A 24,350-nucleotide genomic window follows, 5' to 3' on the forward strand; every position below is an offset into this window, starting at 1 on the left:
CGAAATAAGGTTGTACTTCAAAGCACAAAACAACGGAGGAATGCGTTCAAGGGCTTATTACATACATATTTGCTACTACAAGCAAGATCTGCACCCGCTGCGGCTCAATCCGGGCCTGCGCCCTAGGCTTCCGTTCATACCGAGGCCGCCTTTCTACTAGGCGGGGCCTGCGGCAAGGGGAGCGAGCGAGCAGCAGCGGGGAGACGGGACGGAGGGATGCGTAAATGGTTTATTAAATACAAAAATACACGGGATCGCTGTCTGAAACGGGGGAATTACACAATGCGTCCGTGACAGTAGAACCGAGGAAGAGAGTCCATCGTCCATCTTTGGAAATGTGTGGTTTATTTTGTTCCCGATTTTAGGGTACTGCGGAAACAAGGTTGTACTTCAAAGCAGAAAACAACGGAGGGATGTGTTCTATGGTTTAATAAATACAAAAATACACGCAATCGCTAGCTGAAAAGGGGTAAAAACACAATGGGTCGGTGACAGTAGGTCGATGGGGATCAATGAAATACTAACCTAAGCGGTAGGCAGAGAGCCGATAAAACAACAAAACAAAGCCAGCGGGATTCTTCCTTGCACCCTTCTCTTGGATCGCCTGGGCTTAAATACAGTCTTGATGAGCTTGAATTGGCTGCAGTTACGACGTCGGGAACGCTCCCTCCGGAACAAAACACGATTTGACCGACATTGTGACAGCCGACGCCGACCAAAAATGACGTCATGTCCGGGTCATAAAATCGCGCCAGCAGCCCTCTCCGCACAGAGCGCACCAGTGGGCAACACGGGACAAGTGTGTGAAAGTGTCCAACCCGCATAATTCTCGGGACATCTCTACATGTGTGAAAGCAATGACGCAAGTAAATCCCACGTCACCTTACACGGGAATTTACCTGGATATGTGTGTGAAAAGGCTTTAATTGGTTATTGTTGTGGTTGTTTTACAAGAAAAAGAAAGACGTGCATGTTTTTTGTGTGTGTGTGTGTGTGTGTGTGTGTGTGTGTGTGTGTGTGTGTGTGTGTGTGTGTGTGTGTGTGTGTGTGTGTGTGTGTGTGTGTGTGTGTGTGTGTGTGTGTGTGTCTTCTTTTACCTTTTAAATTTTCGACTGTTGATGACCCTTGGGAAGGACGTCCTAAAATATCAGATAATCAGATAATTATTAAATAACTAAAAAAATAATAATTTGAAAATAATCATATTGGTTTTCCACTGTTTTGAACCGAAATACAAGTAATTGGATTTTTCCAGAGTATACTATTACGACAATTCATTAGCCCACTTTCATTTGAAAAAAGAAAATTTGGGGGGTAAATATTCCAACCCGAGTGAAATGTGATTAATCAGGAATAATTGATTACAAAGGATCTAATTAATTAGATTAATCTGTATAATCGAGTCCTACCCCTAATGTGTGCGTGTAGGTGGGTGTGTGCATGTGTATAAATTAGGGCTGTCAAAATTATCGCGTTAATGGGCGGTAATTAATTTTTTTAATTAATCACTTTAAAATATTTGATGCAATTAATGCACATGCCCCGCTCAGATTAAAATGACAGCAGTGTAATGTCCGCTTGTTACATGTTACCTGTTTTTTTGTTGTTGTTTGGCGCCCTCTGCTGGTGCTTGGGTCCAAATGATGTTATGGGTTTGGGGAGTGAGCATGGTGTAATGACATCAACAATGGCAAGATACTAGTTTATTTTTTGATTGAAAATTTTACAAATTTTAATAAAACGAAAACATTAAGACGGGTTTTAATATAAAATTTTTATAACTTGTACTAACATTTATCTTTTAAGAACTACAAGTTTTTCTATCCATGGATCGCTTTAAGAGAATGGTAATAATGTTAATGGAATCTTGTTGATTTATTGTTATAATAATCAAATACAGTACTATGTACCGTATGCTGAAGGCATATATCCGTCTTGTGTCTTCTTTTCATTCCAACAATAATTTACAAAAAATATGGCATATTTTATAGATGGTTTGAATTGCGATTAATTACGATTAATTAATTTTTAAGCTGTAATTAAGTCGATTAAAAATTTTAATCGTTTGACATATATATATATATATATAAATATATATCACAATTATTAAGATAAGAGTCACTGATGGTATAGTGGTGCATTTGCGGAATGAGAAAGTTACTTGTCGAAACGAAAAAGTTACTTGTCCAGAAGAGAAAGTTTATTGTCCAAACGAGAATTTTTTTTTTAAATTAAAAATAAATAAATAAATCTAAATGTCTGTTCGGGCTCTGTACCTCGGGCAAACGTGTCTGGTGTTTCTCCTCCAACTGTCCAGTAGATGTCCACATACCCCTGTCCCTCCAAAACTATTAGGACGTCATCCCATACGCTGCAAAAACACACCTCTTTGAAACTAGTTAAATTCCCTTATAAATAAATAAGTGAAATTATCTGCCAGTGCTTCAAGTAAATTTTACTCAGATTTCTTGAAAAAAGTGAAATATCCAGCTAAAAATAAGCTTAACAGACTTATTTTTGGGAAAATAAATAAATAAATAAATAAATAAATAAATAAATAAATAAATAAATAAAGTATATTTAATCTTTAAAAATATATTTAAAAAAAAAAAACACTGTCAGAAATGTTCTTAATTCAAGAATAGATATTGTTCAAAACATTATGTTAAAGCAAATTTTTCAATTTTTCTTGATTTAGGTGAAAAACTACCTACTTTGAGATGTATGGGTTTAATAAGAACAAATCATAGTATTTACTTAAAGTGAAATACAGTATTCTGACGCATTAATCTGTTAACTAGTCTTTAATGCTCAAAAAAGAAAATTATTGGAGAAAATTATTTGACTGGATTCAAGAAAAATGGTTGCCGAAAAGTGTCATTGCATGTAATTCACTTTCCTATATACTAGTAAATAAAAGTTGTAAAGCAATAAAACAACAAAAATGAATGAAATTAACAAAAAATGATGTTTTCATAATGGGTCGAAATTATTTTTCGAACAGATCATGTGACTAGCACCTTAGACGATCATTTGCTTTGCATATTATTTTCCCGAAGAAAAAAATAGGGGAGGGCAATTTCATTTGATTTTTTTTTTTTTTTTTTTTTTTTTTTTTTTAGATTGAAGCAACTTTTTTGGGCAGCATATCTCTTTTAATTGCGAATGTCTATATCTGGGTGATTTGAAGCTGGAAAATTGGAAAGTCAATGAGAAAAAACAGTTGAAGATTCTTTTAGCAGCCACTGAGAAAACTATCACCTACTATTGAGGAATGGATAGCTATTGTACCTTAAATTTACATCAGAGAGATGCTGTCATTTTCACTTAAACTTGAGATTGATACATTTTATTTGATATGGTCCAAATGGACAGAGTACGTGAAACCAATTAGAATGGATATCAGTTGACGCTCAAAAGAGAAAGAACTTCCTAATTATGTTGGGTGAGAAAACAATACCTGATGTGCTCCCAAATGTTTTAAGTTGCTGTGCGTTATTTTTATTTATCTATTTATTTATTTTCCTAGATTGTTTATTATTATATTTTTTCTTTGTTTTCTTTAAAAGAAAAATGGAATGAATTGAGAAATAGACCATCTCTACTCACAAAAAAAACAACAACTGAAATTTATATTTTGTATTTTATTAGAATCCTCATTAGCTAACGAACACATCCGCTACTCTTCCTGGGGTCCACACAGAACGTAAAACAAACAAGACATCAACATACGCTATATCTAAAAGAAAAAACAATTCTTATGTTGAAAATTCACACACTAAAATGGACACAATTCAACATACCGACAGAAAAAAAGACAGTAAGGAACTTAAGGAAGTAAATAGACAATAAGTAATATATAAATAGACAACAACAAAGAGAATTCCATAACAATTTGCATCAAAGATCAAATTCAGTTGACTCTAAATTATGTCTTTTAGTTTTGGTGTGTCAGCCCAAGATTTTAAATGGCCCCATTTGCCCACCCTTATGAAAAATTTCTGGAGGCGGTACTGGAAGAGTTTCATTTTCTGCAAGTGAAATGTTCATGAAAATGTCTTTATCGGAGCCGAAATTGCTAAGTAATGAGTGTCCGCATGATGGCGCTAATGGCATTTACAGTATCAAGTGTCCTTTCTATCCGCGCTTTATTTGCGTTTAATGATGTGAATTCACGCTCATTTTTCTTGCATATCTTTTGTAATTTTGTGTGCAACCAAGAGTTATGATGATAATGATGTTTTATTTTTTGTTCCTACTTGCAACACTACAATATCTGTATTTTTTTAATGATTGTATAAATACTGCATCTATGTTTTTATGAATGGGATGGTAGTACAGTATATGCTTCTTTGTTCAAACTTTGCTGTAGACCCAAGTTGAGTGTGAATTAGCCCCTCCCAATTGGAGGATAGCGGACGCCAACCTCTATTCTATACACACGGTCATTCACTGTATGATCCTCCTGTGTGAAATGGAGCTGAATTAGGGGCCCTTCACTTTACGGTCACTTAAAGGCTGAATGCACTGACCGGCGGGTTGTATTGCGTATGAGCGTTCACGGCTGGACTCACGCGAGAGATGATGTGGAGGTACACGAATTTGTTCGCATGTCTGCTGGTCCTGTGTAAGGATGCGACCTCACAGAGCAAGGTAAGTGGAGATTAAATGCAACAAATGACAAATAACACATCACAGTGGTGTGTCATTCGTCCAATATACGCAAAGTTGTTGTTGTTTAGTGTGTCACTGTCACCCTTTGTTTTTGTTTTCTTTTTAAAAATGCGTCAAATTCTAGTTTTCATTTGAGGAAATCCACTAAAATGTGCATATTTAAGAGGTCTGCAGACACTATATGCCACTTGAGTGAAGGCACTGAAGAATGACATTTGTTGGGCAAGCAGTAATATGCAGCCTTGATTGGAAGGCTTGCTGAGCTGCAGGAACCTTTTAATTTTAAAGTTAAACAAAATCAACACACACACAACCACTTAATTTGAGCGCTTTTTAAAAGCATTTTTGAGATAAAGGAAAATTTATTTGCAGAAATGTGACAACTAATTTCAATAGAACTCAGTCCCCCACAATCATTCAAAGTGGACCTGTCTCATTTTGAATAAACACCCAATTAAAAATTTCATAGAAACACAACTTTTCGCGTGCGCAAATTTGTTGTAGGGCTGTTTGATTTTGCCTAACAAGAAAATCTCTATTATTTTTTTTCCCCTCAAGCCCGATTTTACGTTTACGATTTCTTGTCAAAATAAAAATAATGGCAAAGTATTCAGAATGTCTTCTATTGAAACTGATTTTTTTTTATATTACAACTGAAAGTGCCAGTGAATTTTACACTGTTAATATACAAAGAACAATCCAGTGGGATTAAGAGCATTTTATTTATACAACAGACTTAATTAAAGCAATAATGAAAGAAGAAAGTGCATATACCAATTGAAATAAAATCCAACATGCGAAAAAGTCAGTCAGTCAGTCTGTCTGTAAACCATATAGTCTGTCAGTCTGACAGCCAGCTAGCCAGCCAGTCAATCAGGTGAAGTAGGTAGGCAGCCAGGCCCAGGGTGATGCGCTGTCACATTTCTTTCTGTCCTTACATAAATGAATGATTAGTGCAAAACTGTCACTTTATAATAACAATATGCAAGGTGTCAGTCACCTAGTCTAAACAAAAAAATGCACCCTAATGAAGGTAACAAACAGAATGTTCCCCTCGGTTTATGAGTGTCTCATCTTTACAAAAGACATCAGTTCAGACAAATTAATAGGCCAATGAACAATGTGCATATAGATTCAAATTTCAAATGTACCTATGCATTTGGGCCAAATATGTGATTGCATTAAAACAAAAAACAACATGACATCCGTTTAGTGGGAGGAAGCAGAAATGCAGAGGAAATAATGGCGGCTTAGATAGACCAAAATGGTGCGGTTTTGAAAGTCGAACGTACCAATTTGAACGTTTTTAACATTGTTTTAACCGGAAAAGTCTGTTTCTGTTCAAAATCGATTAATCGAAAAGCCTTTATTTGTTGTTGTTGAGTTTAATGCTTATTCAGGAGGAAAAATAACAATTAAAACTTGGCAAAACAGATTGATTGATTGATTGATTGATTGATTGATTGATTGATTGATTGATTGATTGAAACCCCAAAACCTCTACAACCCCAAGAAAGACCCCAAGAAAAAGACCAATCAGCTATTGTATCCTCTTGCATAACTGTCAGATTGTATCAATATTTCCAAGATGTAGCTTGAGAGGTCACCAAGTCTGTTCAAATTGTTGTGCGAAAGACAACACCTAGTGTAAATGACATTCATTTAAAGCACAGTTGCTTAAAGTATTTAAGTATGCAAATCACAAATGCCAACGTGCACAACATGCAGCCATTTTGTGATGTTAATTATAGACAAGTTTCCTAAGCGAAACATGGCGGCGCCATTTTGGAAATTTTCTGCTCCGAACTTCCGGTTTGGACAAAACTTCATGAGACGGGTTGAAGTTAGCAGTGTATTGACGAAGTAAAAATCAAATCAAAGGAACCCACTGATTCTCCAAAATTGGATTTAGCACAACGTAAACGAGGGTCACACATGCGCTCCAATTTGCAGTCCGAGATGCGCTGAGCAAACTATCCCGCATGCACAGGAGCATAGAGAAAACCAAGCATTGTCAGGCTTATTCTGAACCCATTTTATTTTTTTATGACTGTTGTCAAGCCCGCTCCTTCCCTAAAAGCCGCGTTCAAGCTAAGCGCTAACGCTAATGCACAGCTGCACCGCTACCGTAGCACCCTGTCTCTCTCGTTCTTTGCTGATGTTAATTGCTGCATGAATTCCAATTTGGGGGAGTTGACAGTTTGGACCGCAGCCACATTCTGGAAAAATGTGGCCTGGATGGGATTTTAACCACATACGAAAGTGACCTGGATCAAATTTGAAAATGGTCCACTTTTATGCGACTTTTCCCGTTCAGTCGAGTCGGAAAAACACGAAAAAATCGGATTTGTGCTAGATTTACTGCTGAAATGGTCCTACAGATGTTGGATGATGGAGAGGCAGTGACGGGGTTGGACTCAAGTGTCCAAAATTTCTGATGATGAGGACCCAGACTATTGTCCAGGTGGCAGTGGCAGTTGTCCACCTGGAAATCCAACTGAACAGGATCAATGTGTCCACTTATGTGTCCTCTGAAGAAGAAAGTGTCCAAATCATGGCCAACAGAATTAGTTGGTAGGGTTCTTACTAGAGAGAATTACCTCCCACCCAGGGCAGAACACAGAGCCACAATATCCTCAGAAATCGGTCAGTGCCTCCACAAGGGCTTAGCACCGCTGTCTTACCAAAAAGATGCATGGGAGGTCTTCATCACTGATGATAAAATACAAGGAAGGATGAAGTCTATTGCTGTTCTTCCAAAAAATTTAATTGAATCGTAAAGATATTTCAAGCATGAAATCATTCTTGTGTGGCCCTAAATATCATACTAATTAATATACAAGTAATTACTGTTCACCAAAATGGCATAAAAACACATTGGTTCTAATATGGGTCATTTTTGACCCTCTTATGGAAGAGTGTAAGGTCCAGTAACTTGTGCATCTACGGGTTAATTAATTAATCAGAATTATTTCCACTCGGATGGACATGATAAAGGTGTTGTCATTACCTTTAGAGCCCGAAAAGAACACAATGGCATAAAACAGCAGTCCAGCAGCTTGCTGATCTTGGACACCTGAGTCAAAGATGTTGCAGTAGTTCTTCAGAAAAATGACACATAAACAGTTCACTGTCTGACTGAAATGGACCACACATCTATATGTAGCCATAGTCATGTGCAGGTTTTACGCCATACCATGAGAGACGTGTGTTTACCAAACACAAGGTACAAAATCACAAAATCACTCAACTATGTCCAAGTATGGTGCATGACTGTCTAACAGCTGTCTGCTCTGGATACAATCAAAAGAAGGGGGCTGGGGGGGTCATTGAAGAGTAAAACTGTCATATTGTAAGTCAAGGGTTGTTGTTGATGGATCAGTCCTAATTAGAGGCATCATGTATCCAGAGCTGCACCGTCAGCATACATTGGTGCACCCTAGTTCATGAACATAGTGCACAAATACAACTCTTAAAAAAACATTTTTTAAATAAAAAGACTTAACTATTTCAAGCCTACCAAGCAGACATGAAGAGGATGAATTATATGCTTTGCATCAACTGGATGTGTTGGCTTGAATGCTGTGTGAGAAAAACAGGGGAACAGCTGGAGGACAAAAAAATAAACAGCACCTGGTTTTCCACCACAGTTCACATTTAGTTGCTATAAAAACCCAGTTCTGAATATGTTTGCTGTCCGTGGTTTGAAAGCTTTAAAGCAGAAAAGTGGAACTTGCTAAGGAGACTCCACCTTTAAATTACAAACTAAAGGGTTCTCAAATGTAACCAGCTACAAGCAGCCTGACGTAGCACATTGAGACATCTGTAAGAAGCAGCATAGTGACATCACGACTGTTGTAAAAAAAAAAAAAATGGGAAAAAAGCATTACTTGAAGTATCTGTATGTTTTAATATCATATGATCTGTAGTATTCTACATTGCCTCCAATTCATGTATTTCTGAAGAGTCATGCTCTGAAGCCACATTGGTATGATTGGCAAAAACAAGAAACAAAGCCCTTTCAGAAGAGGCTGGGGGGCATGGAGGGCACCAGCAAGTGGCGTGGGAAACAGAACGGGCACCTGCTTCGTGTTTTGGTCATAAACAAACCAAAAGACAATCAGTGCAAGGTCAGGGGTGAGTGGTAACAAAAAGGAGACAGTTGCTCAGTCTACTGTGTCCAGTGCTTGGCACGTTGGCAGATACTTGGCGTCATTAAATGAATTTTACAAGTCTTTTGTTTTTTAGCTCAGTGCCAAAATTTGTATGAATGGGCATTTGGGCATTCCACCGTTTGACTAAAGGCTATGAAAACAGTCTTGATTTAGAGCAAGCAATCTGAAGTATTGTTGAAAAGAGGAATGAGAAAGCTTATTGGGCATTTTTATACTACATTCACAGTAAATAAGGCTAGGTTCATACCACAGGTCTTAATGCACAATTTTGATTTTTTTGTCATATCTGTTTTTTTAGCGTGCCCGTTCAGACTGCCTTTGTCCATTGAACCTGTTCAAGCATCACACATGCGCACTAATTCGCAGTCCGAGATGCGCTGAGCCAACTGACCCGCATGCACAAGAGCATCAAAACGAATGACCACACATGCTGGCGCAACATCATTCAAGGGTGATCATATTTTGATCTACCAATATTTCAAGAACTACTGCGCATTTGGAGCAGAGAGAAAACCGAGTATTCTCAGGCTTATCTTCAACCCATTTGATTTTTTTATGACTGTTGTCAAGCCCGCGCCTTCCCCAAAAGCCGCGTTCAAGCTAGGCGCTAATGCACAGCTTCACCGCTACCGTAGTGCCCTATCTCTCTCGCTCTTTGCTGACGTAATTTCTGCATGAATTCCGATTTGGGGGACTTGACAGTTCAGACAGCAGCAACATTCTGGAAAAATGTGGCCCAGATTGGATTTTAACCACATCCGAAAGTGACCTAAATCGGATTTGAGATGGTCCACTTTTATGCGACTTTTCCCATTCAGTCCGTCAAGTTAATGCCTCACTCGAGTAGGAAAAACACGAAAAAAATCGGATTCTTGCATTAAGACCTGCGGTATGAACCTAGCCTAAGTGTATCTGCATTGTCAGGGTTAGAAATATTAGCACGACAATTTCAGTTTTTATTACGAAGGTAAAGTAATTGTGACTTTGGAATTAACTAAAGATGTCCCGATCGATCGGGTCCGATCACGTCATTTTCAAAGTATCGGAATCGGCAAAAAAATATCGGACATGCCTTTTTTTAATATATATTTTTAATTAAATCGTTTTCTAATTGTATTTAACATTACAGACAAAATGTCTTACACTCATCCAGAGTCTTTAGTTTTGGCTTAAAGTGGGGCTATCAAATTTGTCGCGTTAATGGTGGTAATTAATTTTATTTATATTAATCACGTTAAAATATTTAACGCAATTAACGCATGCGCTGCACGACCCACTCACGCATTGTCACGTTCAATCTATAATGGCGCCATTTTACCTATATATAGAGCTAAAAGGCAGCGTAGAATGAGTAAAGTGAATTTTGGCAGTCTTTGGAGCCTTTTTTTAGTTGGCTAAAGCCTTAAAATCCCTCTCTCAACAATTAGAAATACCGTGGGAAGCATTGTGGGGAAGAAATATAGTAGTTGATCTTTTTCTTAACACCCTATGTTATTTCCCAACGCAGAGAAGATATATCAATTGGTGCCACTACGCACAGTCATGGTTGCACTTCCCATCATGCATTTGGGCAGAACAGTTAAATGGCTACAGTATCATTTACTGAAAGCTCAACAAATGCACTAGATGGCAATATTTAGTCACAATATACAAAGTCACATTTATCCTTTAAGAATTACAAGTCTTTCTATCCGTGGATCCCTCTCACAGAAAGAATGTTAATAATGTAAATGCCATCTTGAGGATTTATTGTCATAATAAACAAATACAGTACTTATGTACTGTATATTGAATGTATATATTCGTTTTATTCATTTTTTTTCTTAATGCATTGCCAAAATGTATATGATTGGGAAAAATTATCGGGAATGATTAGAACTGAATCGGGAGCAAAAAAAAAAAGCAATCGGATCAGGAAATATCAGGATCGGCAGATACTCAAACTAAAACGATCGGGATCGGATCGGGAGCAAAAAAACATCATCGGAACAACCCTAGAATTAACAGAAAGGGGGCTCAGCATTGAGTCTTGATGTTGATTCTGATATGCCAGATGAGGCCGGTGGTTCTGCCTGTAATACTGTCTCAGAATCATCCAAATACCCAGGTCGTCTTCAAGGCCCCATCTCACACTAGTTACTTATTCAGTCGGTGAGAAAATGTGAAAATGGCAGGTCGGGTATGCAAAACAGGCAAAATTGTTTTGCCAAAGAGATTATATAAGATTTTTTTACCTGCATATATTGCATTTTTTTAACTGATACAGTTGATCTGTTGTCAAAAATACAACAAATCTGCCGGACAAACAAACAAACCATCTCCATTGTTAGATTATCATAATTTAAGGGGTTGTCTTCATCCATATGATTATCGAAATAGTTCTAAGAGCAAGGACAAGTTGTGTCTTTTGTATCCCTTGAAAAATCCCATGAAATCTCATTTTAACGACATTTTTGTGGATCTTGGAACTGAGCCAGTTGGCTCACTTTTCACAATGCAAATGTTGAGTATGCGAAACAGTGGGTCACCAAAAGACCATCTAGATAGCCTGCATGTGCTTACATTGTACATGGATGACTAGACCAGTCATTTTGACCTTTGTTGTAATTTTTACATCTGCTTGGAGAAAGCAACTAGTACTAGCTTGACAGAAATGAAATTAATACAATCAAGACATCGCTGCATTGTACATGAGACACAATAGCAGTGGACAAGTCCCATAGATCCTTCTATAATTGCACTGTGGTGTAAAGTAGCAATGTGCAGCACTTAAATGATCCAGAAAGTCATTGAACTACCGTAATTTCCTGAATAAAACCCGCACTTTTCCCCCCTAAAATCAACTTGTAAAATCCTGGTACGCATTATAAACGAGTACATGGATGGAGACAGAAATCATAACAAGTATTTGATACACTGCCAATGGGTTTTCCCATTGACTGTGTATCAAATACTTGTTCTCCCCACTGTATATATATATATATATATATATATTAGGGCTGTCAAAATTATCGCGTTAACGGGCGTTAATTAATTTTTTAAATTAATCACGTTAAAATATGTGATGCAATTAACGTAGATGCCCCGCTCAGAGAGATTTAAATGACAGTACACAGTGAAACGCTCACTTGTTGTGTTTTACGGAGTTTTGCCGCCTTCTGCTGGCGCTTGGGTGCGACTGATTTTATAAGCTTCAGCATCCATGAGCATTGTGTAAGTAATTATTGACATCAACAATGGCGGGCTACTAGCTTATTTTTTGATTGAAAATTTTACACATTTTATTAAAACGAAAACATTAAGAGGGGTTTTAATATAAAATTTCTCTAACTTGTACTAACATTTTTCTTTTAAGAACTACAAGCCTTTCTATCCATGGATCGCTTTAACAGAATGTTAATATTGTTAATGCCATCTTGTTGATTTATTGTTATAATAAACAAATAGTCCTTATGTACCGTATGTTGAATGTATATATCCATCTTGTGTCTTATCTTTCCATTCCAACAATAATTTACAGCAAATTTTTTTAGCTGTAATTAACTCGATTAAAAATTTTAATCGTTTGACAGCCCTAATATATATATATATATATATTATATATATATATATATATATATATATATATATATGAACCTTTTTTTTTTTTTTAATTGACACGGCCACGTTGTGTTGAAGAAACGTGTGCGGCGATGAGTTGCTGACCATTACGGTACCTGACGTCACCATTTTGTTTCGGTAATACTTCACTCTGATCGGCCGAATGAGTTCGTCTGTGTTAAATTCTGCTTTTTTCACTCTTCATAAAATACAGAATTTAGTTTCTTGAACTCATTTGAGTCAACGTTTATTGCAGCTCCGCAACTCGGACCATAACAAACGTAACAACACAGACTTCCTGTGTGTGTCCGTCAACTATATCTGTCCCTCGGGAAACTCAAACCCAAATAACAATAGTTCCTATTGTTACTGTCGTGTCTGTTTTATCTTGTCTTGAAAAAAACTAGAATACTTCGAGTGCCGTGTTCAACGTTTTATTTCTTGCTTTCAATGAACTTAAATGCCGACAGTCCGGCTATAATGCGGCGCTCTTTTGTCTAGCCTCAGCGGCCCTCTGGCTCATAGACAATCACAACATAGATAAGACAATACAGCAGCATGGATCCACCAGTGCCACAACATAGAACAACATAACATAGAATAACAATACGTCCCAGTGTCGACAGCGATGAGCTCTCTCGGATTTCCGACTTACGTTCTCACTTTCATTTTACCGTATCAATCCATGGAAGAAACATTTATTCATCATGATGAAATGAGCAAGTTATACAGCAGCCTTTAAAAGAAAAGTCACATCTGTTTTGTTTTCTCCTAGATTCTGGTAAATTGGAGAAGTTGTCAAATCATATTATTACCATAAATATTGTCAGTTTATGGTAATGTTTTGAACTACCAATATGCTATGCTTATGCTGTGTTTCACCAGTCAGTAATATGACATTTCTGTATCTGTACACGAGCTCTGTTTTCTTGTATTCTTCTATTTATTGGTGCTAAAATTAGGGTGTGCGTTAAAAACGGGTACAATAATTTTCCCTAGATTTTACAAGTAAATTTGGGGTGCGCATTATACACGGGTGCGGCTTATATTCGGGAAATTACAGTAGTTGATCATTTTAGGCAGGGTTCTTATGTGTTCTACTGGCTTTTACGTAGTTATTTGTCCCTGTATTGTTTGTTGTAACAATGTACTGTGATGAGTAAAGACTTCAGAGTATCTGGACACACAAAGAGCAGCAGGAATGTAGATATGTACTTCCAAATGCAATAAGGGCTTGATATACTTTGTGTTTAACTAATTAGCATCTAAGTGCCGATGACTTGAGTTTTAGGTCTGTCTTGGCTACTATTCTGAAGGAAGTCATTTTAAGAAAAAAAAAAAAAAGTCAGAAAGAATATTTGGACTGGAATTTTTCTTTAACAAGTGTTTACTGTCCGTGGAAGTGGAATTTTAAATTTCTATTCTTTTAAGTTGAATTGCTAAACGAGTTACTGAGTTAAATGTTATTTCATTGTGGGTAAAGTGGTCCTAAGAAAACACGAGTTAAAACAAAGCTGGAACATACAGCATTTGAGGTTTGACACAGGACAACATTGTAGCCTCCTCGCCTTTTAGCGTACCATTGTGCAGCTAATTACTTGCTGGCAAAGCACTAAAGGCTGGACATGCTTGTTTATATGAGCATGGTTATACATACAAAGGGCCACACAACTGAAGCTCTAAGGCCAGCAAAAGCGTTTACATGCACCATCTATTGTATCGCGCATCTTATGTTTTTGTAACCCTGAGTACAATTAGAGGTTCACTTCATCACTGTCAGAAATTGTTATCTATAAGTGATCTAATAGAGCTCTCGTTGGCTCGTGTGGTTTTTTTTTCCTCCTCGCATTGTGTCATGTTAGTTCTGGGTTGAGCCCTGTTATTTTGACCTAATACTTGATGGCATGAGAGAACTATGCTAAAGATTAGAAAACCATGCGATATACGGTGGGGCAAATAAGTATTTAGTCAAGCACTAATTGTACAAGTTCTCCCACTTGAAAATATTAGAGAGGCCTGTAATTGTCAACATGGGTAAACCTCAACCATGAAAGACAATGTTGAAAAAAAAAAAAAAACAGAAAATCACATTGTTTGATTTTTAAAGAATTTATTTGCAAATCATGGTGGAAAATAAGTATTTGGTCAATACCAAAAGTTCATATCAATACTTTGTTATGTACCCTTTGTTGGCAATAACGGAGGCCAAACGTTTTCTGTAACTCTTCACAAGCTTTTCACACACTGTTGCTGGTATTTTGGCCCATTCCTCCACGCAGCTCTCCTCTAGAGCAGTGATGTTTCGGGGCTGTCGTTGGGCAACACAAACTTTCAATTCCTTCCACAGATTTTCTATGGGGCTGAGAGCTGGAGACTGGCTAGGCCACTCCATGACCTTGAAATGCTTCTTACCAAGCCACTCCTTTGTTGCCCTGGCTGTGTGTTTGGGATCATTGTCATGCTGAAAGACCCAGCCACGTGTCATCTTCAATGCCCTTGCTGATTGAAGGAGATTTTCACTCAAAATCTCTCAATACATGGCCCCATTCATGCTTTCCTTTACACAGATCAGTCGTCCTGGTCCCTTTGCAGAAAAACAGCTCCAAATCATGATGTTTCCACCCCCATGCTTTACAGTGGGTATGGTGTTCTTCAGATGCAATTCAGTATTCTTTCTCCTCCAAACACATGAACCTGTGTTTCTACCAAAAAGTTCAATTTTGGTTTCATCTGACCATAACACATTCTCCCAGTCCTCTTCTGGATCATCCAAATGCTCTCTAGCGAACCGCAGACGCGCCTGGACGTGTACTGGCTTCAGCAGGGGGACACGTCTGGCAGCGCAGGATTTGAGTCCCTGGCGGCGCATTGTTACTGATAGTAGCCTTTGTTACTGTGGTCCCAGCTCTAGGTCCCCCCGTGTAGTTGTGGGATTTTTGCTCACCGTTCTTGTTATCATTTTGACGCCACGGGGTGAGATCTTGCATGGAGCCCCAGATCGAGGGAGATTATTAGTGGTTTTGAATGTCTTCCATTTACTAATAATTGCTCCCACAGTTGATTTCTTTACACCAAGCGTTTTACCTATTGCAGATTCAGTCTTCCCAGCCTGGTGCAGGTCTACAATTTTGTCTCTGGTGTCCTTCGACAGCTCTTTGGTCTTGGCCATAGTGGAGTTTTGAGTGTGACTGACTGAGATTGTGGACAGGTGTCTTTTATACCGATAATGAGTTAAAACAGGTGCCATTAATATAGGTAACGAGTGGAGCCTCGTTAGACCTTGATAGAAGAAGTTAGACCTCTTTGACAGCCGGAAAGCTTGTTTGTAGGTAACCAAATACTTATTTTCCAAAAAAAATTCTGAGAGCTATTTATTTAACCTTTTATTCAACTTCAGTAGAAATGTTTCTGAATGTAGAATATTCAGGCACTTCTGGAGCTATTATGTTCTATATGTGTGATTCAAGAAACATGCTTGAGGCATTTCAATGAAGTTCTGTGTTTGCATTATTAAATTTCTTTATGCCAATTTTACACTTTTACTGCAAACTGATATCGGCTCCAAAAATCTGTCATCGGCCTCACTAACTACTAATAATTGGTAACGGTCCTGAAAAACCCATATCAGTCGATCTGTAGTCTAGGCAACACAAGCCAAGATCAAATCAAGCAACATTTTTTTTTTTTAATGTTGATCTTTAGTTAATCTTTAGTTATTTATGCGGAAAAAAAATAATGCAGTTGCTTTTTCATGGTGTTTTTTCTTAAAATCACATTAATGAATTTGAAGTACTGTTCTTGACGGAAAATCCTGTGTTCACCCGACCAGCCAGGTGGAGACTGAGAAAAGACCAAAACTTGAACAAAAGTGGTCTCGGCCTCGACTCCCTAAAGTCTTGGTCTCTTCTTAGTCTCGGCCTGGCTCATAGGGGGGGGGGGGATATCTCAGATCTAAGCTTTTGAATTTAATGTACAGTGATACATATTTGACCCACCTGGAAGGAGGTTGAGGAGGTTTCATTTAAAGGGTGTGGGTTGTCTGGCCAACAGGGTGACAAAGGCAAGAACGGTCTGCATGAAACAAAGAAGTTTAAACTGCTAATCCACTCTTGTTTTCATGTGGTTGTAGCATTTGTCAACCTGCTGTGTTTTCACTTGACATGGGTCAGGTTGGGTCTGGTTTTGCACACAGGAGTCCTGCTCTGCTTCAGACGTACCCCTCCTCCTCAGTGTTCGTACAGTAATGGATGGAAGGAAAGTCACCCCCGCTAAACAACTTCCCCCATCACTCACCCTGCATTCCTTCACTAATGAGCCCCCAACTCCACCAATCATCGACCCCCTCTACTACTTTCTCCGCTAAGCTTGCTGCTACATGGCAAGTGGAGAGTAAATGCAAAGATGAAGCCTAAAATGAGCTGTAAAGGTCAATTTGCTACATTTCTATGCATATTGAAAAAAACGGGAAAAAAACAATACTATAGTTTTCTTCCTTAAAAGCTGCAAAAAAGATATCAAATAGATATTGATCACATCATTGCGATTGACTCACTTCTGTGGGAACCCTTGGGCAATAAAAACGTAATGTATTTTCATGATGCTGTAATAAATAAATCATTATTATATTACATTACTAAAATATTGAAAATGGAATAATTGAACGACCATTTTAAAATAAATATATTTAAACAAAAAAGTAAACGACCAAAAAAATTGCAAATATAATATATGCATCTACTGTTTCGACTGAGAATTAAGTCTTGGCCTGCACATGATTCCTAGCATGCCAAAATGAGGCAAGGATTGTGTTGTGGGTCTTGCAAATTAAGCTGGGCAACAATTTGAAAAAATAATAAATCTGTTGTTTTATATCTGACAGTTGTTTTAATATGTTTTTGGGTGCAGAATCCAAAACTATTCTCAGTATTTCTTCACATGTCATTGTTTTTCTACACATCTTGCTTACTTCCTGTAATTTTCGCACTATAAGGCGCACCTGACTATAAGCCGCCACGCACCAAATTGATAGACAATAGACAAGTCACACTGGACTATACACCGCAGCTGTCCTCACTGTGTTATGGGATATTTATACCAAAAGATATCAACTGGTAACACTTTATTTGACAGCGGCATCATAAGACTGTCATAAGACCAAATGAACCACCATAAAGCTTTGAACCAATTGGCTGCAAAGCTTCATTGCTTCAAGAAGCTTCATTTGGCGATCATTGTTCCCTTGGGGGAGACAGTCAACCCCTGCTGCCACCTGCTGTCAACACTGTTGTCGTCCAACATGCCCCCTAGCATGCATTGCAGCGCTAGAGATATAAATAACAAATCATAATTCATGTTCTGTGCTAATTATTTCTTCAGTTACTGTTCTAGTTGTTTCGTTAATTGCTAGTTAGAGGATTTGGTAACACTTTTACATTGGCGCAATAAGACTGTCATATTACCATCATAAATATGACATGACACTGCAATTAGCATTAATGAATGCTTATGACAGACATCATTTCGTGTCATCCGGCAAATTATCTCCCTTTTGAATAGATGTAAAAGATTCGAGCTGGCCATAAATGTTAGTGTTAAAGTTAGTGACATAATTTGCCAGATGACACTTAATGACATCTATCATGAGCATTCATTATTGTCATAACTATGACGTAGGGTCGGTTGCCAACGGGCTTACACTCACAAGAGAATTCACACAATTACTGGGTTCTAGATCACCGAGCTGATATGTGTACACTCTACCCGTCCCAGTCACTTAGCTTATAGACTTCCCCACCCCCCTCCCCTTCTTTCGCTGGTCAACAGGCCCCCCACATGGCGTCGACTAGGGGTGCAATGGTTCCGTAAGCCCACGGTACGGTTTGAACCTCGGTTTTGGGATCACGGTTTCGGTTCGGTTTCGGTTTGCATTTTTTCTTTTTTTTCTTTTTTTTTTTTTGTAATAAAAAAAAAAAACTGCCTTTATTTTGCTTTTAAGAAAGTGAAATAAACACTTAAAATGTAAACATTTTCGACTGTTAAAATGCCTCTTAGCTCTTTGGCTAGTGTAGTGACTACTAAATACACACACAGTAGTAAAAAAGTTACTTGGCAAAGTAACTGGTGTTACCTTTCATGGTTTTTTTTTTTCCATTTTTTCAAAACCTTTGCCATGTTTGGAGGTCATTTAATGTGAATCAACCGTTAAAGTAGATAAAATTGCTTCCGTTTTTGCATTAGTTCCCTTCTGTCTACTTTCGACATGTGAAAATTGGAAAATTGTTTCATCCTTTGAAGATAGACTCAAGTCAAGATTTTGCCGATTTAGAAGTATTTTAGATAAAAAGTTACTTAGGTTCGCTAGGAAGGTTCACTACAACAGAGCCTTTCTTTACTGCTCTAAAATGGGGGCTGTTTACTAACGCTACCGAGTCTGTCATTTCGTATGTAGTTCTATATGCATTTGCCTGGTACACCAGACTCACCGCTATTCCAGCTATTGAGTCTAGACACCATTCAGCGGATACAATTTCCAGGGCGGAGCAAGCCACAGCAAACCGACAGCAGAGTGGACCAATCAGCGACGGGCAGACGTGACGTTAGTAAAACGACGAGGGCAGGACGAGGGACTTGCGCGCGGAAGTAAACATACGAGGAGACATGGCTAGCGCGAGACAGACTGTTGTCAATGACTTGTGTCGATGTGTTTTTGGTAATTTAAAACTGATTTTACCGTGGATTGGAACATATTCTCGGCTCTCCTGTTCACCATCTGTGTTGTTGTGGAGACGACTTGCGACGCGCAAGAGTGACGTTGCTCGTTAAGAACACGTCACGCAAATAAACGAATCTGATTTGTCGATTGATTTTGTACCTGCTCGAGAGGCCGTTAATGGGCTGGTTCCCAGACTATACTCTCAGTGTTTGAAAAATACAGGGAGAACAGTCTGGCCGTGCCAGGCAAATATGCATGAGATATCTAGGCGTAGATTGTAGGCTGTCTGCTACAGTCAGGAAATATTGGAGCCACCTAGCCTAGCATCGCGTTTGCTAGAGCGTCACAACAAACACTCTTCCCTCTCCGTGTCTCTGACTTTTCTGGCGTCATTCAACCAACGTATTAACGCACATTGTCTCGTTGCCGAAAAGGGTGACAAAATCCGAACTGAGGAAAAAAAGACGTAATGCACGAAAAACGTACACATTTAAACATCAGTGCTCACTTGTACAAATTACACCAAGACCGTACAACTTGGCAGGTATGAATTATAGTGGACCGTCACAGTTAGGTAGTAGCGCTCTGTAGCACAGGACGTCCAACTATCAGTGGTCATGGCGAAACTATGTGCTTTAGCAAAATCATCTTCGATGGCTTTGCGTGCCATTTCATAAATGTCAGGGATTACATTGTTGGAGAAATATGTCCGCGAGGGAACAATGTAACGCGGGTCAAGCGTTGCAAATAAATTAACGAAGCCCGCCGTGTGTTTTCACTGGTGTCCTCTTCGGGGTAGTCCTGCTCTGAGAAAGTAATATCTGTGGGTATTGTCGGCCGGCTGAGGTGCCGGAGTCATGTTATAAGTGTTGCCATTAGCATAGGGAACAAGCGCTGAGCAATGCTTACAAATTGTTTTTTGTTTTTTTTTCCCTCAATATTTTCTCTCCCTCCGCATTGTAGTCCACGGGGAAACCGCAGTTTTGAAAGAAGCCAGTGCTTCTGCAAAATTCGGTTTCTCCACTCCTCCGCTCGTCACAGCGTTTTGTTTTCTTTCTTGTTTCACTTTGCTCGTAAGCGAGAGAGGGCATTTCTCTGCTTCTATTACACAGGTGCTTGACAGCGATCGGACATTTTCTTGTGGAGCGGGAATTTCTCCACAGCTGTGCTTCACGTCACACACAGGCACACAGAGCTCGACCAATTCATTCCACAAGCGTTCGGAATAAATTAATTGCAAAACTGAAAAGGCGCGGTTCATAAAGGCGTATTGAACCGTACAGGGCGAACCGTACGGTTCGGCTTTGAACCGCAAACCGTTGCACTGCTAGTGTCGACCAGAAATACATTTAGCTGACGATAGCACCAACATATTAATAGTTAGTGTAGGCGTTCAATGTATTTCTTGTTGTTTGTGTTTCTGTTCTTTCTTCTTCAGTGTTTCTTCTGTTCCCCCGTAACCATTTCCTGTTCGCTGCTTTGTCATAATAAATGAGATATGTTGAATGATCGCAATGGGAGTAAGTCATACTCTCAATGTGAAACATTAAAACTGAACATTAAGACTTCCATTCTCCGTGTCAAACAGCTGAACAGGACAAGTTTAAAAACATTTTAAAAATAATTATGACAGTCTTATGGCAGTCTTATGATTCCGCTGTCAAATAAAGTGTTACCTATTAATCCATGTAAATCAACAAATAAGCCGCAGGATTCAAAATGAGGGAAAAAAGTAGTGGTTTATCATTCTTATCATCATCAAAATTACGGTAATATTAACTGCACACAACAAGCCATTTCCTTTGAAAAAAATCAAGGGCGTAGATTTGGTCCCAACATTGGTAGGGACAATATACCAACATAACCTTCATGTACATTTTTTGCCCCTGGTCAAAAAGATAATCCTAACCCATCAATAAGACCAAACAGAGTTAACGTGGATCAGGGCTACATTTGTCACGAATATGAACCTAATTATTTGATAGGCTAAATGATCAATGCAAAATAAATCTGTATTGACGGTACTAACTTTAACGTGTATTGGCTCAGACGATACACTGTTCGATTCAAATCTTTGTTTTCAAAAACTACTAAAGAAAAATTTTGAAAACTTCCAGAATAAATGTCTGGATTTTATTAGCAAATTTACTTGAGTATGCTAGCATACTCAATAAATACACACTTGTTAATAATAATAAAATAAACATCAACATTGTCCATTAGATAAATAAATATAACTGGAAAAAAAAACAAATTCTGAGTCAGGGTATAACAAAATTAAATAAAAATGGAGCCTTCCTTCAGGTAAAGCACAATTGCTTTTGTCCACAAACACAGCTAAATGCAACAAAAACTGAAAACATTTTACCTCGACTATGATTAATGTATGAATATCTGGAGAGAAAAAAATGTCTGCATATGCTCGGAATAAAAATATTTTTAAATAAATAATGCAGAAAATAAATAAATACATTTTAAATAAATGCAAGTTATCTGCCAATCAAAATTGCGTTTGAGGGGAAAAATGGACCAGCACATTACGCAAGTGAAACAGGCTAAATCTAAGTTTGAACATCATGAAAATAATTCCCTTTATATTGGTAGGGTCAATTCAATCCTTACAACATATGGGAAGACAATCTAAATTACCTATAACACTGAAGTCATTTTATAATGCAAATAGGGTTGCTTAAAAGTTGGTGGGGACAATCTGAGCATCCTGAAAAGTTGGTCGTGTTATGTCCCTACCGTCCCTATCAAGGCCGGCCCAGTCTATACACAGACTATGCAGCTGCTTAGGGCCCCTGACCACTAGGGGGCCCCCAGTTAATAGAGCATCATGAAAAATGTGACGCGCATTGCCGTTTATCTATGCAAACATCCGTTTACGACAGTTTGCTTTATTTGACTTTTGAGAGTTTTGATACTTGATTACAAACTCAAAAAGTTCTTCCTTAACTTCTTTCTTTTCCTCTTTTAGAAAAAGGTTTGGCGCCATATATTTAAGTACTGACAATCATTTGGGGTGAGAAGTTTGAAGTATGCAGTGCAACAAAATCTGGTTAATATTCAAAATATGGAGGTATGGGTTGGATTGCATGTATGGGTTTCACTGTACACTGTGAGGAAATGGAGGGCCAAAAATATGGGCCCCTTGGCATTATTTTGCTTAGGGCCCCCAAATGGCCTGGGCCGGCCCTGGTCCCTATGCAAACCTACGCCCTTGGCATAAAATATAAAAGCTTTCATTGTATGTCGTTGTATTTGCCTGTTTTTAGAAAAACAAGTACGTAAGTATGTTGAGTGGAATATTTTTTTGGGTATATTTTCTTTAAAGGCATCCTCGGACTTAAAGACTTTTAGGCTCTAATAAGCCACAATTGTTCTCTTGTACTAAAATAAGTTATTGAAACTCATTTATTATTGCCATTGATTTAAAAGTTAATTTGATATTACTACGTTTACGTATTTTCTTAAAGCATATTTAGTATGTTCTGTCTGTATGCATCTAAACAAAACAAACTGAAAATGTGCAGTAGTACTGAATAGAGACACTATAGATTTCTGGAATGAGTGATAGCTAGCGTCACAAACACGTGGAGTGGAGTTGTTGATCTGGTGATGAGGTGAGACCAGGGACTGGCTTAAGTAAGCCGTTAACGATGATCACCTGCACCTGGTCCCAGGCTCACCCATCTGTCCAATCTTGCAATCAAGGCAGACACACAAGGAGGAGGAGCAGGGCTCAGGGGGCAGGGGTCCTAACAGGAAATGGTAACTGGAGTTACACTTGTATGGCGCCTATCCACCTTTTTTAAGGCCCTGAAAGCGCTTCACACTATATCCTTATCTACCTACTGGTGATATAATATTTAGAACCGGTTTTGACCTATGGAGGGCGCCATGTTTTACGCACGCAATGCACGCTGGGGGTGACTACGCGGTTGGCCTGAAATGGAAGAATAGCTGTGCGAGCTAGCAATCTAAGCTAGTATGACGACTGGCATGATTTTGTCACATTCTGCTGCTGATCAGATTGTTTTGTTAGAGAGATGTGGGATGAGTTTCCAGCGTTGTACCTGCATCTAATTCCAGCTCATCAGCAGTGTCTTTAAATCAATCATAGGCGGCTTGTATTGACTTGCTATTTGACAGTTTGTATATCCCTTCGTTGTTAGTGGCATCATTGCCATGTTTTTTTTATGTTTGTCTGCCTCTCACCACTGTTTTCCCATATTTATTTTTTTGTTTTTTGTTTTGTTTTTTTGTGTGTGTTTTTTTATTGATCTCGACCTACTGTCATGGACCCATTTTGTGTCTCCCTTTTCGCGATCAAGTGTTTTTTTGTGTGTTCAACAAACCCTGTGTTTTTGTTGTCTGCTTGCTGTCTGAGGTGAGACACGTTTTTTAATTCCATGGTCAAGCCAGCCGAATTTTCTTTTTAGTTGCGTTTCCCTTTCAGGTTTTATCGCACAGACACCGCATGTGGGCCGCGATTGCTTTATAAGGATAAATCATTACCCCAATACCCCTTTCCCACTGGCCAAAAAACCCGTGTCAACCCACTAACAATCGGCTTTTGGTGGCAGTGGGAAAGGTGCAGGGACCCGCCTCGACCCGTGTCAATCAACCCACCAAGCGACCTGCCTTAAAATCATCTCGGCTCTGATCGTCATGCAGTGTGAAAGCAAAACCCCGGGTCAACAGTCAACACCCTAATCTACGTGATGACGTAGGCTCTTACGTGATGCGTCATAACAACGTGCCAATCGCTTCCCATTTAACACGCCCCACAACCGTAGTTACCTCAATGCTCACAACAAAGCTAGTAGAAGGAGCCAGTAGCGCAACACATTGAAAAACATGTCCAAGCATTGGAAAGATGATGAGACCTGCCAGCTCCTTTCCATCTGTGGAGAAAGGAGGCTTCCATGTTGCTCTGCATTGTTTACTTCCTTGAACTGAATGAATTTGGTCGCATTTGACGACGCGCATCTTAGCGTGGTGACGTCACGTAACCTTACGTGAGGAGGGGTGCGGGGTTAGACGGGTGAAAAAAAAAAAGACACGGCTTTTTTTTGTCAATGGGAAAGGTGCCAAATGCCAATTGCTAGTGGGTTGCATCGACTTGGATAAAAACGCGTATTGACCCACTAGTTTCAGTGGGAAAGGGGCATAACAGAAGTGTA

At 38.7% G+C, this 24,350-nt stretch overlaps 1 protein-coding gene across 2 annotated transcripts in view; it reads left to right on the forward strand.

Moving 5' to 3' along the window:
* Positions 1-4,467: 4,467 nt before the first annotated feature.
* LOC130913977 (olfactomedin-like protein 2A) overlaps positions 4,468-24,350 on the forward strand; it is an 84,908-nt gene continuing 65,025 nt past the window's right edge. For both annotated transcript variants that reach the window (XM_057832984.1, XM_057832983.1), the window contains exon 1: positions 4,468-4,653. In XM_057832984.1, coding sequence (XP_057688967.1) covers positions 4,582-4,653 — 72 coding nt within the window. In that variant the 5' untranslated portion in view covers positions 4,468-4,581. The remainder of the gene's footprint in view (positions 4,654-24,350) is intronic.

This window comes from Corythoichthys intestinalis, chromosome 3 (genome assembly GCF_030265065.1).
Source record: "Corythoichthys intestinalis isolate RoL2023-P3 chromosome 3, ASM3026506v1, whole genome shotgun sequence".
In the NCBI taxonomy this organism is placed as follows: Eukaryota; Metazoa; Chordata; class Actinopteri; order Syngnathiformes; family Syngnathidae; genus Corythoichthys; species Corythoichthys intestinalis.